Below are 13,703 nucleotides of genomic sequence, written 5' to 3' on the forward strand. Positions count from 1 at the left end.
CTAATTTATTCAGTTCAATTCATCATGGATATTTTTGAGTTCCTACTGCCAAGTACAAAATTAAAGCATACGAAATGTAAGATGGGGTTTCTATTTTCAAAGAGCTCAGAGTCTTCTGGAGATCCAGTCAATGGAAACTTTGATGGATCTACGATGTATCAAAGCAGCCGTAGCCTGGAGATTAAGAGCACTGGCTCTGGAGCCAGACTTCCTGGGTTAAAATCCTAGTTCTGCCATTTAGAGGATGACCCTGGGCAAATGGCTTACATTCTCTGTAGAGCAGTAAAACGGAGCTAACAGTATCATCTGGGGCTGTTGTAAGGATAAAGAAGTTCCAAGTTAAGCACTTGGGATAGCAGCTGGGTGGCATGGAGTAAGCACTCAATAAATATCAGCAATTTGAGGTAGGCATCGAGGCTGTTCATAAATATTCTGATCCTCCCTGCCAGACATGTGGAATGCACACTTGGTAGGATCACGTTCTTCTGTCCCCTTTTAAATCAGGCATGGCCATGTGCCTGACTCTGGCTAAGGAAATGCAAGAAGTAGTGACATGCGTTACCTCTTGGAAGGAGTACATAATTTGCAGCGTTAATTTCCTGCAATGGCAATTAAGCAAGCATGTGCTAAAATGGAGCCTCTGATGCTAAGATGTGGAACTTGGTATCACATCGTCTTGTGACTAAAGTGAGCAGAGTCTCTTGCTAATCTACCAAAGACAGGTAGCTGAGACGTAGACCCGATGCTGTGCTAAAGCACTGAGATATTGAGGGTTTATTTTTTTTTTAGGTTTTTTTTTATGTTTATCTCTATTTATTTATTTTCTGGGGGGAGGTAGTTCAGTTTCCTTTTTTATTTTCGATGGAGGTACTGGGGATCGAACCCAAGACCTTGTGCAAGCTAGGCATGCACTCTACCACTGAGCTATACCCTCCCCTTTGAGGTTATTTTTCAGTGCAGCTTAACCTAGGCTATCATGACCAATACACTACCATTCCAGTCACGAGGGGGTACAGCAGTGAATTACACTGACAAGAAGCCTGCCCTCGTGGAGTTTCTCAAGACTTGAATGCAATATCCAAAATATTCTATGCAGACAAACCATTAAGAAGAAGCCAAAATGACTGCTAAGAGTTTACCACTTCTTTCTGCATCCCACAGTGAGATCTATGAAATGCAACAAGTGAGTCAAAATAGAGAAGGGGAAAAAAAGCTAAAGACGACAAGAAGTGTATCTATTATCTTACTCTTAGTACCTCTCAAAATGCATGACACAGATAAACAACCCAGGGATCATCTCATACAAACACAGCAGAAGCGTGAAGGGAGCTGAACCTGAGCATCAGGAGACCTGTGAGAATTTACTCTGGCTCTGCCACTAACTAGCTGGGTTAACTCTAGCCTGGGTGATGAGTTGTCAGTCTCTGGGGTCCCTCAATATTTGGAAGTAAAGAAATATGATCTCCCTTTCCAAAAGGTAAATTGTATGATGGATCTGAGCATCCATTCATTCACTTATTCATTTTTCCAATTTTACAAATAGTTATTGACCATGTGCTATGTACCACGGAACATAGCGCACAATGACACAGGGATGAACAAGATAGACAAAGTCCTGCTCTCATGGAGCTTATATTTACTATGGAACATAGATGATAATAAATCATTAAACATGTTAATCTTATAATGCAAATACTGGTCAGTGCTTTGAAACACAGATGCGGTAAGTGTGACGGGGGATTGATGCTTTAAATTGAATGGTCACAGTGGGCATCTCTGTGAAGGTGATGCTGAATTTGTAAACACAACTTGACAAGTAAGAATCAACCCACTGAAGACCTGAGAAAAACTGATCCAGCTAGGATGGCGAGTGCAAAGGCCCTGAGGCTGGAAGAAGAGCAGAAAGAGCTCTGGGAAGAGTGGTAGGAGGTAGGTCAGAGATGGCGGGGTCAAATCATGGAGGCTCTTGTAGGCAATAAGGAGTCTGCAAGTTCATGGAGACTTTGAAACAGAAGAGTGACGTAGTTGAATTTGTAATTTATATTTTAAAAGATCATCTCAACTGCTATGTGGAGAGGAATCAGTTTGGAGGCAATTTCAATAATTTCAATAGTAGATAAGGGATTAGACAAGTGGTACTAGAAAAAGAAGTAAGAAAAATGGGAAAGAAGGTCGTAGTTAGGTATCTTTTAGAAGACAGGTGATGGGGTTCAGAACACACTACCCCAAAATGGGGTGCCTTGGCATGCTGAATATTTTGAGTTGAAGGAATTCAAGAGAATGCAGATGGAGGAAAGACTTTCTGGCCTTACCCAGCCCTACCCTCATGGATGAGGTCGCTTCCTGTACCCAGAGAAGAGGAACAGCCTTATCTCCAAGACAGGGCTGCTGAGATGATTCCAAACAAACGGGCCTTATTAAATTTTCCCCAGTTATTACCCTTAGCTTTTTTGAATTTTTTGAACTATCACATTTTTCTGCAACTCTCTGTTCTGCATCAAATCTAGTATTAAACACATACAGATTTACCTGTTTCTTTGGGACTTCACTCCTTATAAAGGCGCCCATGCCATGTAGCATTTATACTAAATAAGTTTGTACACTTTCCTCTGGTTAATCTTTTTTTTTTTTTGTCAGTTTAATTTTCAGACCTAGCCAGGGTCCCTAAGAGGGTTGAGGGAAACATTTTCCTCCTCTACACAAGTCAAGAGGATATACTGATGTGCAGGCTGTGGGGAGTGAAAGAAAGAATTAAAAGTGATGGAAGACGATGTTACTCCTTACTGTAGGGGAAAGGTAAGGGAAGAACAGGTTTAGGGGTTGGAGATCAGGAATTCTGTCTTTGAACATATTAAACTATACAAACCCAATGGGCAAATTTTCAAAAAGAATACATGAGATATTTTAAAACACCTAATACCTAATCAATACTCAAAAACCAATTATTTTCCCCCAAATTTACTAAATCTCCTGAAGAGATAATAATACCAATCTTACAGATTCACAGTGAGCCCTAGTTGACTTCATATATGTGAAGAAATGTTATTAATAATAATGAAACATGTATGTGTGAAGTGCTGTTTTAAGCTCTATAAGGAAGATGCTGTTACCTCCATTTTTACAGATGAGGAAATGGAGACACAAAGTAGAGGTTGAATAACTTCATCAAATCCACACAGGTGGAACACAAAAGCTGAATAAAAATGTACTATTAAATGCCCAATGTGTACTGCAGATCATAAACTGAGAGATGATGAGACAGATGCTGCTGAATATTTAAGAACTATTTATTGACCACCTTATCTGTGTCAGGCAATGTTCTAGGAACCAGAGATAAAGCTATGAACAAATGAGACCAAAAGACCTGCCCTTCATGGAGAAAGAACATCGTGGGCTTAACCTAGAAAGTGTGGAGGATCTAAACATGGAAAGGGGAAAGCAGGGATCTGTTAGCAAACTACAGCAGTCCCCTCGGCACAGCCCGTGACCTGTTTCTGTCCGAGTTGAGAATGGTTTTTACACATTTAAATCAAGAAAGAGAAGGAGGAGAAGGAGGAGGATTGTAAGTACACTGCCAGCAAACAGGCCCGGCAGTAAAAGGCCCATCTGCTGCCTGTTTGGGAATCCACGTGGATCCTGGGATGGCTGCAGAGCAGACACTCACTGGGGAAAGTGGTGAACAGACAAGGACAAAGAAAAGCAAGGAGTAGAGGCGAGGGCTGCTGGAGGTGACAGGTATTTTTTCTTCTGTAGGTGATGGGATGGCACCAAGGGAACATGAATCCATAGGAAAATTCAGTGTCCCAGATAGTTGGTTCTCACACTTGAAAACTGTGTCTAGTCTTAGAAGGGCTTAAGAATGGTATTTTGATGACATTAATTTGTTCTGGAAAAAAAAAAACCACCTACTGAGACCTTCAAGTGCACATCAAGCTTGTCTTTGCTGGAAGGGAAATCTCATCTCTGTACTCTGGTCTAACATTTTATTGCTGTTACTTTCAATTTTTTTTTTCCCCTTTAGGGAGAGGATGGAATTTTATCAGTGTATCTGCAGATTTTTTTCCCTGAAGTGTAGCTGCAACGTGAGACATGAACTCAGTGGAGAAATGTGGCTGAATGTGGAACAAGTTGGGTGGGGGCCCAGGGGCAGAAAGGACTGGTTTGCTCAGGAACTTTATTGACAGGAAGGTAAAAACAAAGGCCAAGTGGGAACCTGAGCCAACTGAAAGTTAAATAACAAGAGACAAACTTGTACTGTAAAATGAGAAGACCTTTGAGAATGGAAGAGGATGTCTAAAGAGGTGGCCTTAGGAAGAGGACAGCACCCTAGTAGAAAAGGAGATTAAACAGTTTATCATTCAAGAAAGGAGGAACCGGTTCTAAAAAACCAAAGCTGCCTGGCGCTGAAATAATGTAATCCAGTGTAACAGATAGGAGGACAACTATACATGACATAACACAGAAATCAGGAAAATTCTCCACGTGGATTAAGGACAGACATGGTGTTCATAGAGGGATGACTGGTCAACTACATGTGTGGTTATTAACTGATACTAGATAAAGTAATTCTGGGACACCCATTTTTCACATACCCTATGGAGCTTAGTATAAGCCACTGAACTATAATAACTATAATAAAAACTAAGAAAAAGGGATTGTTTAGGCATTTGTGCTTGGCATGATCATACTTATTTCTCACTGAAACAATATTTTTTTAAACATTTACCCCTTTTTAAACACCATAAGAGGAAAACACTTCTGTATTGATTTCCTATTTGCTATTGTAACACAACCACAAACTTGGTAGCGTTAAACAACACAAAATTATTTTCTTACAGTTCTAGGGTCAGAAGTCTGACATGGGATGCTAGCTACTATATATAAAATAGATAAATGACAAGTTTATACTATATAGCACAGGGAACTATATTCAATATCTTGTGGTAACCTATAATGAAAAAGAATATGAAAAGGAATATATGTATGTATATGGGTGACCGAAACATTATGCTGTACATCAGAAATTAGACACAATATTGTAAACTGACTAGACTTAAATTAAAAAAAAAAAATTGGTGGGGGGAAGGTATAGCTCAAGTGGTAGAGCACATGCTTAGCATGCATGAGGTCCTGGGTTCAATCCTTGGTACCTCCTCTAAAAAGAAAGAAATAAATAGACCTAATTACCTCCACCCACAATAATTAATTAATTAATTTTAAAAGATTTTAAGCTGGAAAGGGAACTATATTCAATATCTTGTAATAATCTTTAATGAAAAAGTATAAAAATGAATATTATGTATCTATGTGCATGACTAGGACATTATGCTGTACACTAGAAATTGACACATTGTAACTACACTTCAATTTAAAAATAAATAAATAGTATGGAGAAATATGCATGTTATATTTGAAACTGGAAACAAAGCAGTTTGTAAAACCTTGTGTTTATTATGATCACATTATTTTAAAAAGATATATGTATATCAATTCACAGAAAAATGCCTGGAACATATGTATCCGAACATGAACACTGTTATCTTTGGGTGGTGAAACTATGGTGGTTCAGATTATCTTATTTTTGCTTATTTGCATTTCCTAAACTTTTTACAGTGAGTATGTACTACTTTTGTAAGAAGAAAAAACTTAAAAGAAACATTCAGAATTGAAATGCACATTAATAGGAAAAAAGCTGGAAAATAGAAACGGGCATATTATTTAGAAAAAAAAGTCTGAAATGGGTCTCGCTGGTCTGAAATCAAGATATCAGCAGGACTGTCTTCTTTCTGGAGGCTCTAGGAGAAAACCTGTTTTTGTGCCTTTTCCAGCTTCTGGCAGCTACCCACAGTCCTTGGCTGGTGGTCTCCTTCCACCTTCAAAATCAGTCGAGTCTTTCTTATGTTGAATCATTTTGCTGACTCTTCTGCATCCCTTTTCCACTTTTGAGGATTTTGTGATTACATTGGCCCCACTCAGATAATCCAAGAAAATCTCCCTAATTTAAGGTCAGCTGATCAGCAAGCAACCTTAATTCCACCTGCAACTGTAATTCCCCTTTGCCATGTAACATAAACTATTCACAGGTTCTGGGGATATCTTTTGGAAGCCATTATTCTGCCCACCACAACTTTAACCAAAGTTAAAATATATCATGTAAGATGGACATTCAATTTATCATGCTGCTGAAATGCTTAGATTTGTTCAGCACCTTTATAGACATTACACATTCTTCTATATGCCCGAAAGGTCAATTTTGTACATAAAGCATCACTAAATAAATTAGTTTGCCTTCCTATAGGATTCTTGGCTTAGGAGACCTAGGGAGCTTTCTGTACTTTGCAGATTTGGACAACTTAAAAAGAAAGATACATAACAACTATTGAAATACATATACTGTGTCTTTTTGGGGAGAATAACAATACTTTTCTGTCAAAAGAATAAATGTTTATACACTGCAGACACTAGAAAAAGTTGAACATTTAATATTTTCTAAAACAGTCATAAATTTAAATTTTTTTAAAATTTAGTTCAAGAGAATGCAAGTGGTAGCAGTGAGGAAAAGGCAGTTTTACCTCCAACTTTTGCTCAAATGAAGCAAATAAATTTGCATAGTGACATTAGCCACGGAGGTATTTTAAGTAGAGAAAGCATTTACTTGTTGCATTTAATTTTTTTATTCAAGTATAGTCAGTTACAATGTGTCAGAAAAAATTGTTTTCCATTTAATTTTATTATTTCCTTACAGACGTGTTCCAAACAAGGTATGACTTTCTTGGCAAAACAGCCCCATCAAGAGTCTCACCAGCCACTCCCTTGGGGGGACGCAGAGACTCAGGCAAGAGAAAGAAAAACGAGGCGAGACACCTGTCTCCAATGGAAAAAAGGAAGAACACACCTGGAGAGCAGCTGAGACAAACGGAGCCAAGGGGGAAAAACAGTAACTGGAGAGGAGACTGCTTCCAAGCGGTTGCTGGTTTATAAGGTAAATCTATTCCTGGACAAAAGGGATACAGTAGCAGCACACTAAAAACTAGGACAGATTGTAGTATCTCCTTAAAGGCTCCGCTCTAATGACACTCCTTCCAGGAAGTTTTCCCAGCATGGCCTGAACACAGTTTGGATCTAGTAAGCCACCTGAGATTGCCAGGCGTCCAATGTACATCTTATTAATGCATGCATGCATTCATTCATTCACTTATTCATACTGAACACCTAACAGGCTGTAAGCCCTAAGGATTAGAAAAAAGTAAACAAAGCATAATAGCACTTACAAATGGTATTTATTTGTATTGGTGTTGGTTTTCTGTCCCTCCTACAGCAGCTTCTGGGAAAGAACCCTTTCATTTTTGCATCCTCAGTGTCTAGCACAGTGCCCGGCATAGGCTAGGTGCTTAATGAACGAAGGATTGCCTTTAAAGCATATTTTCGATAGTGGGCTATGTTCTCAAATCTGTCGCCCTATTTAGGGGGACAGGGGATGGCGAGTACACAGGAAAACGGAAAAGGCATCTTTATTCGGAGTGCGTACAGCAATCCACAGATTCCCTGTGTGGCTGTTAGCTAAGTGAAATAAAGAGTACGGGAGTCCAGGGCGGGGTGGGGAAGGTCCTCCTCGTCCTTCCCGCGTGCAGGAGGGTTTGGGGGCCCCAAGAAGGGGGTTCTCGCGAACCCGCTGCCCTCCCGTGCGCCTCACCAGGTCAATGGCCACGACGTCCCGCAGCGCCACGACTCGCCGGATGGATTTGGGCGGGTTCTCGGTCAGGTAGATGAGCCGGTCGCTGAGCACCACGTACTTTAAGGTGTGCTTCTCTGAGTCGGATACCACGATGCACGGCTCGTAGGCGCGGATGGCATCGTAGACCTCGGGAGGCAGATGCCTCCTCAGGAACGCGTCCAGGCGGCTGTTTTTGCGCGCGGGGAAGCCAGACGGCGCCGGGCTCGCCATGCGGGGCGCCCACGGCCGCACCGAGTGCCTGGGGCCGCAGACGCCTCTGCCCCGCCCCGCCTCCGCGCCGCCTGCAGTGGAACCCGCGCGCGCCACAAAGCCTCCGCCCCGCCGCCGCCTCCCCGGGGCGCTGGGGCCCGGCCCCCAGCTTCGGAGCCGGGCTCCGGGATCCCGCTCTCCGGAGCCCCCTGTCCGGCCCCGCCCCCGGCCCCGGCCCCAACCTCAGACAACAATGGGAGGGGCGCGACGCCGGTCCTTCGGGTTCTTGGCCGCCAGGCATCCCGGAGCCCTCCGCTCACCCCAGCCCCTACCCTCGCCTACCCTGGCTGTTGCGGACAAGGCCATTCTTTACGAACTGTATCGAAGCCGCAGTTTTAATTCGGGTTTCTATTAGAAATTTGAATGAGATGGAATTTACCGATTTGTAAATCTAGAACAATCCTAGGGCCCTTTTAAAGCCAATCACACAGATTTAGCATTTGATTATAACATTGCCTGTTATAGCTAATTTTTCATGAGTAGAAACATAGCTCTTCTTTCTTCAACTGCATAAAAGCTCTTTGACAGAAGGGAATCTTATAAATGGGTTTGGGGACACCTAAGCCTACGTGATGGATATGCCTCTCTTCTCAGTGCCCGGGACAACAGCCTGTAAGGCAGTGGGAGCTTCATCGTGTAGGATGAATGAATGAGTGAAGCCTGCACGTTGAAAAAATTGAAGCTTAGAGAGTGAGAAATGCTGATCATCCAGCCTTGAGGCTGCAGGGTGGTAAAAGTACCGCTTAGTTTTTACGGACCAGGAATAACGTATTATAAGTTAGATTAGAGAGATGAGTACAACAAAAACTAGCCTCCAGTAACCCTAGGTGAGAACTTATATTTTAATTTCAAATTTTAGAAAAGGTATTCTCTCTGCCTGCCCGTTCACCCAGAGACCTGGTTATGAAAACCATATATTCATATTTTGTTCGTATGTTTTTCTTCAGCTACCTGCAACCCAGAATCAAATGATACAGTCTTTGTTCCATTTTATATTCTCCTTTTCTTCATATTTTACTATTGCATACTGTATGTTGTAAGCAATTTCAGATCCTTTGTGGAAAGAGTATTAATAAATTAAAACGTGTAAACAGATATTGTAGACTAAATCCCTGCAAAAGAGAACTGAGAAGTGTTTGGATATGGCTAAACAAGTCTGAGGAACTCAGTAGCAGCAAAGAAATAGAACAGTATTTCTCTTGGAGAGGCTAGTGAGTAAGGAGAGAAGTGCCACCTGCTGACAAAATCTTAAATGACCTAGCATTTAAGGTTTTTTTGAACCTGATCATACATCTGACTCTTGGTTAACTTCATAACTGGATGAAAAGGAAGCCCCAGAGGCATGGTTGTTTCCTCTGAAATAAAGACTATTCCCCATCTAAACCATTCCGGAATCTGTTGCCTCAAACCAACAGAAGGCAGCGGCCCTTCACCCTTGCCAAATAGCGACAGCTCACAAGAGTGGTTGAGAGGCAAATGGCTACAGCAGAGGTGAAATATGAGGCCAAGTGTGGGGAAGGGCCTCAGTCCAGACTGCTGTTCCATGTCTCTCAGGCCCCTGGTTCTGTACCCACTTCCTGGGACTAAGAAACAGAACAACTGGGCCAGGACCAGAAAAGACAGACAGTATATCTGACCTATCTGCCAAGAAGCCCATCATAAACGAGCTTTTGGTGACAAGGGCACTAAGTTTAACGAACGTGAAGATGACGCACATGAAGAAGGAAATTTGACAAAGGGTCTGGTGGTTAAGGTGACCTCAGTTAAATTTTTTATTTTGTGGCACACAGAGAAAGGAGTATCATGGTTTCCAAGCACTTGGTGTTCTATATGGTTGCCAGAGTAACAGCAAAGTTCAGATCACAGGAAAGGGTTTAATATAGGAGAAAGATCCCTGGATTTGGAGTCAGGAGACTTGGATTAGACCACTAACCCTGCTGCTCACTATCCGAGATTTTTGGAAAGTCACTTCATCTTTTTGAGCCTCATTTCAGCTCCCATAAAATGAAACTACTAAGATATGCCCTGCTAACCAAAGAGTTGGTGTGAGGAGCACAGGCAGTGACTTACGACTTCTGAAAGCACTGCAGACGTGTAAAGTATCCATATTCCCTTATCTTTCAGTAAGCTTTAGGTGAATACTTAACATAAACACACCCTACACAGGCATTTGCTCATTATCTTCTAAATCCACCCAAACTCAGGAAGCATTTGGTACAGATCCTGTTCAATCAAGTACTTAGCAGCTGTTTCTTGATAAAACCATCAAAAGGAATGGAACATTACTTACCCAAAACTAATCCCCAAAGGCACTCTCCTTAACTAGAAGAATAGAATAGCCTTAGGTGCAAGGATGGTCAATTCTTTGAAAAGACAGTAGTTATGAGCATAGGTCTGTAGAGCCAGATGACCTGGGTTCAAATTCCAGCTCTCTCTCAGTAGTTTAAAAAATGACTGTGGGCAAGTTACTTTAATTGCTCACTGCCTCAGTTTCCTGACTTGTGAAATGGAGTAACAGTACCAACCCCATGGAGTTATTATTGTTGCTGAGTCCAAACTCGCTCTGCTCGCCACACGACAGGCCAATAGCTCAGGAGATGAGGTGGTGGGGCAAAGAATAAAGACTTTATTCGGAAAGCTGGCAGACCGAGAGATGGCAGACTAATGTCTTGGAGAACCATCCTGCTCTAGTCAGAATACAGACTCCTTTTATACAAAAAGTAAGGGAGGGGGTGTGGTTGATTGTTGTAATCCTCTTGCTGCAGGCTCTTTGTTCATGCAGCCATCCCAGTGGGCTAGGTCATGGTGTCCCTGTAAACCTCCAACAAAACAGAGGTTTTTCTTTACTACATTATGAGGATTAGCAATGTTTCTAAAGTACTTAGAACAAATACCTGGAACAGAGCAAACACTATGTAAGTATTTTTAAAATAAATTGAACAAGTATGTGATTTCCTGGTACCTATATGGTCATTCAGTTGGATGCTAGTTTAACTTTTTAAATTTTAGATTAAGGCTCAAGACAAAATCTAATCTATGTTCACAAACATACAAACAAAAGAATGACATTTTCACTTTTTTTTTTTAAGTTTCATTTTTGGTGAAGTGATCAATGGGCCTTGCATAGATCATAAGAACTCTGTAAGGATTTCAAATCAGAAATGCCCTTCAATGGGTCTAGGAATCCCAAGTGTTCCCATCCCCCAACTTGAAGCTAAAGACAGACAGTAAGTATAGAGAGATACTTGAAATCTGTTCTAGGAAAATAGAACCTGAATTTTTAAAAGCGTTTAATTTAAGAATCCCATGGAATTTCTACTTAGTATTAATGGATACTAACTATTTATATAGCTACAACATTGGCAATCAACTGACATGGAGGAGAGGTGTCATTATAACAAGTCCAAGGGAATATGCAAATGCTTTGGATTACAGCAAACAAACATACAATTGTTCTGTTCTTTTGTGTTTAATAAATAATGCCCCAGTGCTCTATTCTGCCTCAGGCTTTCTGCTTTACACCCACTGCCCCTAAAAGAAACCAATGATTGGGCTCGAACCAATAACAACAGTTTATCTGACTTATTTTCTTGGCTTCTCTGCCAAGGAGCCATCGTGAATGAATTTTGGTGACAATGGCACTAGGCTTAATGAGAATTGAGATGAAGACAGAACTCAGTAGTTATCAGCTCACATTATATTATTTGGGGTTTGATTCAATACATTTCACGAATATTTACTGAGAAATTATTAACTATAAACAGAATCAGGATAAAACACTTTTGGTCTTCAAGAATTGACTAATAGGTGAGAAAAATCACAAAACTTAATGCAAAAGAAAAACATATTAAAATATGTTAATGACATGAGAGGTGGAGGGGAAAAAAACAACATCAAAGAAATGATTAAACAAGTCTGGTTGTGGAAATCTGGAAGTACTTCATGAGGGAGATAGCATTCAATAAATTCTCAAAGAGTGAATAAAACTACTTTTATTTTCCTTTTATTATAGTCAGTTCTTTTAAGTGTGTATTTTTTTTAATGAATGTAGTACATTTTTACTGTGGAGAATTTTTTTTTTTAATCTAAAAAGGTACAAGGAAGATAACAAAAATCACCTGCGGTCTCACCACCTAGAAATAACTTTCAAGTAATGGATAAATTTCCTTCAATTAAGTCTAGAAGAGAAGCTTTGAAAGTCTAATGTAGGGTAGAGGAAATAAAGAAAGGAACAGAAAAGACAGATGTGATAGATGGACACTATGCTGGAACTGAACTGGGTCATTGAACATGAAAGTGACAATAGTGACCCTAAGAGTTCTGAGTTATGTCGAGGGGTTGAATGCATTGGCAGAAACAGCCACATCAGGAGGGAGATGTATTTTGTGGGTAAGATTATGACTTTGGTTCTGGACATGTTATCGTTGGCGTGCTAGTGCTATGTATAGATGTCTGGTAACACAAGTTGGGAGTATGGAGTCTTCGAATGAGAAGTAGAGAATGGGAGGTCATCTTTGTAGAACTGAGTGTTGAAGCCATGGAAATAATTACTGATAGCAAGTGCAGAAAACAAATAGCCAGATGCTAAGAAGGCGGCCTTGGGGAAGCCATGTTAAGGGAACAAAAGTAGGAATAAAGTACAGACAAAGAGGAGTAGTCAGAAAAGTAAAGGGAGTTTGAGGATAATACAGGGCAGAAGTCAAGACAGGAGAGAATTTCAAGGAGAAAGGAAATAGTCAACAGAAAAGTTGAAATAAATAAAAATGGTCACAGGGTTGGATAATTTGGAAGAGTTTTAGTAGCAGTGACTTGGGATTAGAAAACAAATTACAAGAAGTGAGTGACTGGAAGATTAAATGTAGGTAATGCATACGGTGTACTGAAGACAAGCAATCCACGTTCAAGTGTCTAGGGTTCTAGCCCACCATTTACTAGCTATGTGACTTAGGATGTTGCTTAAAATAGATCCTCCTAGGATTAATTTGGAGTTTGGGATTAACATATACACACTACTATATATAAAATAGATAAACAACAAGGACCTACTGTATAGCACAGAGAACTATATTCAGTTTCTTATAATAAGCTATAATGGGAAATAATCTGAAAACGTGTACGTAAGTATGTACAACTGACTCATTTTGCTGTACACTTGAAACTAACTGTAGCATAAATCAACTACACTTCAATTAAAAATAAATTAAAAAATAAATAAATCCTCCTTGGTTTCCTTATCTGTAAATTAAAAATGATGATATCTGCTCCATCCCTACAAGGTTAAGAGGAACAAATTAGAAAAGTTATATGAAAGCATATTTAAAACACAATGAAATATATAAATGTTATCTATCATAATTCTTTCAAGTATTCTGGCAATTGAAAGAAAAGGGAAATATGGGATGGGAACAATTTTATTGTTGTAAGAGAGGTGCCTCAGCATAGTTATAGTAAGAAGAACTGACTTAGTACAGTAGTTCTACAATGTCATCATCCTTTAATGGACCTTCATTTGAGAGATAAGGGTTAGATGCACAGACTCTAGAATCAGACTATAAGGGTTTGAATCCCAGCTATGCTCCTTAACTTTTATGAACTTCAGTTTCCTCAACTATAAAATGGGCATAATGCTAGTACCTATCTCAGACTCATTGTGAGGATTAATATCTGAACACTCAGAACTGTTTCTGGCACATAATAAATGCTCAAAAATGTTGGCATT

General features: G+C 40.2%; 2 protein-coding genes across 5 annotated transcripts in view; one reads left to right on the top strand and one right to left on the bottom strand.

The window, feature by feature from the left end:
• Positions 1-8,221, bottom strand: part of C12H12orf56 (chromosome 12 C12orf56 homolog) — a 67,619-nt gene extending 59,398 nt beyond the window's left edge. Inside the window, exon 1 of one of the 4 annotated variants that reach the window (XR_012078416.1) lies at positions 7,694-8,219. Coding sequence is in view for 3 of the 4 variants with exons in the window: in XM_072973008.1 (XP_072829109.1) it covers positions 7,694-7,945 (252 nt within the window). In the remaining variant the exon portion in view is untranslated. Of the gene's footprint in view, positions 1-7,693 lie in introns of all 4 variants that reach the window. The other 3 variants (XM_072973008.1, XM_006205906.4, XM_072973009.1) reach the window with 3 other exon arrangements.
• Positions 1-13,703, top strand: part of XPOT (exportin for tRNA) — a 134,482-nt gene that overhangs the window by 86,864 nt on the left and 33,915 nt on the right. Inside the window, exon 3 of the mRNA XM_031683107.2 lies at positions 6,746-6,982. The gene's annotated coding sequence lies outside the window, so the exon portion shown is untranslated. The remainder of the gene's footprint in view (positions 1-6,745; positions 6,983-13,703) is intronic.

This window comes from Vicugna pacos, chromosome 12 (genome assembly GCF_048564905.1).
Source record: "Vicugna pacos chromosome 12, VicPac4, whole genome shotgun sequence".
Lineage (NCBI taxonomy): Eukaryota > Metazoa > Chordata > Mammalia > Artiodactyla > Camelidae > Vicugna > Vicugna pacos.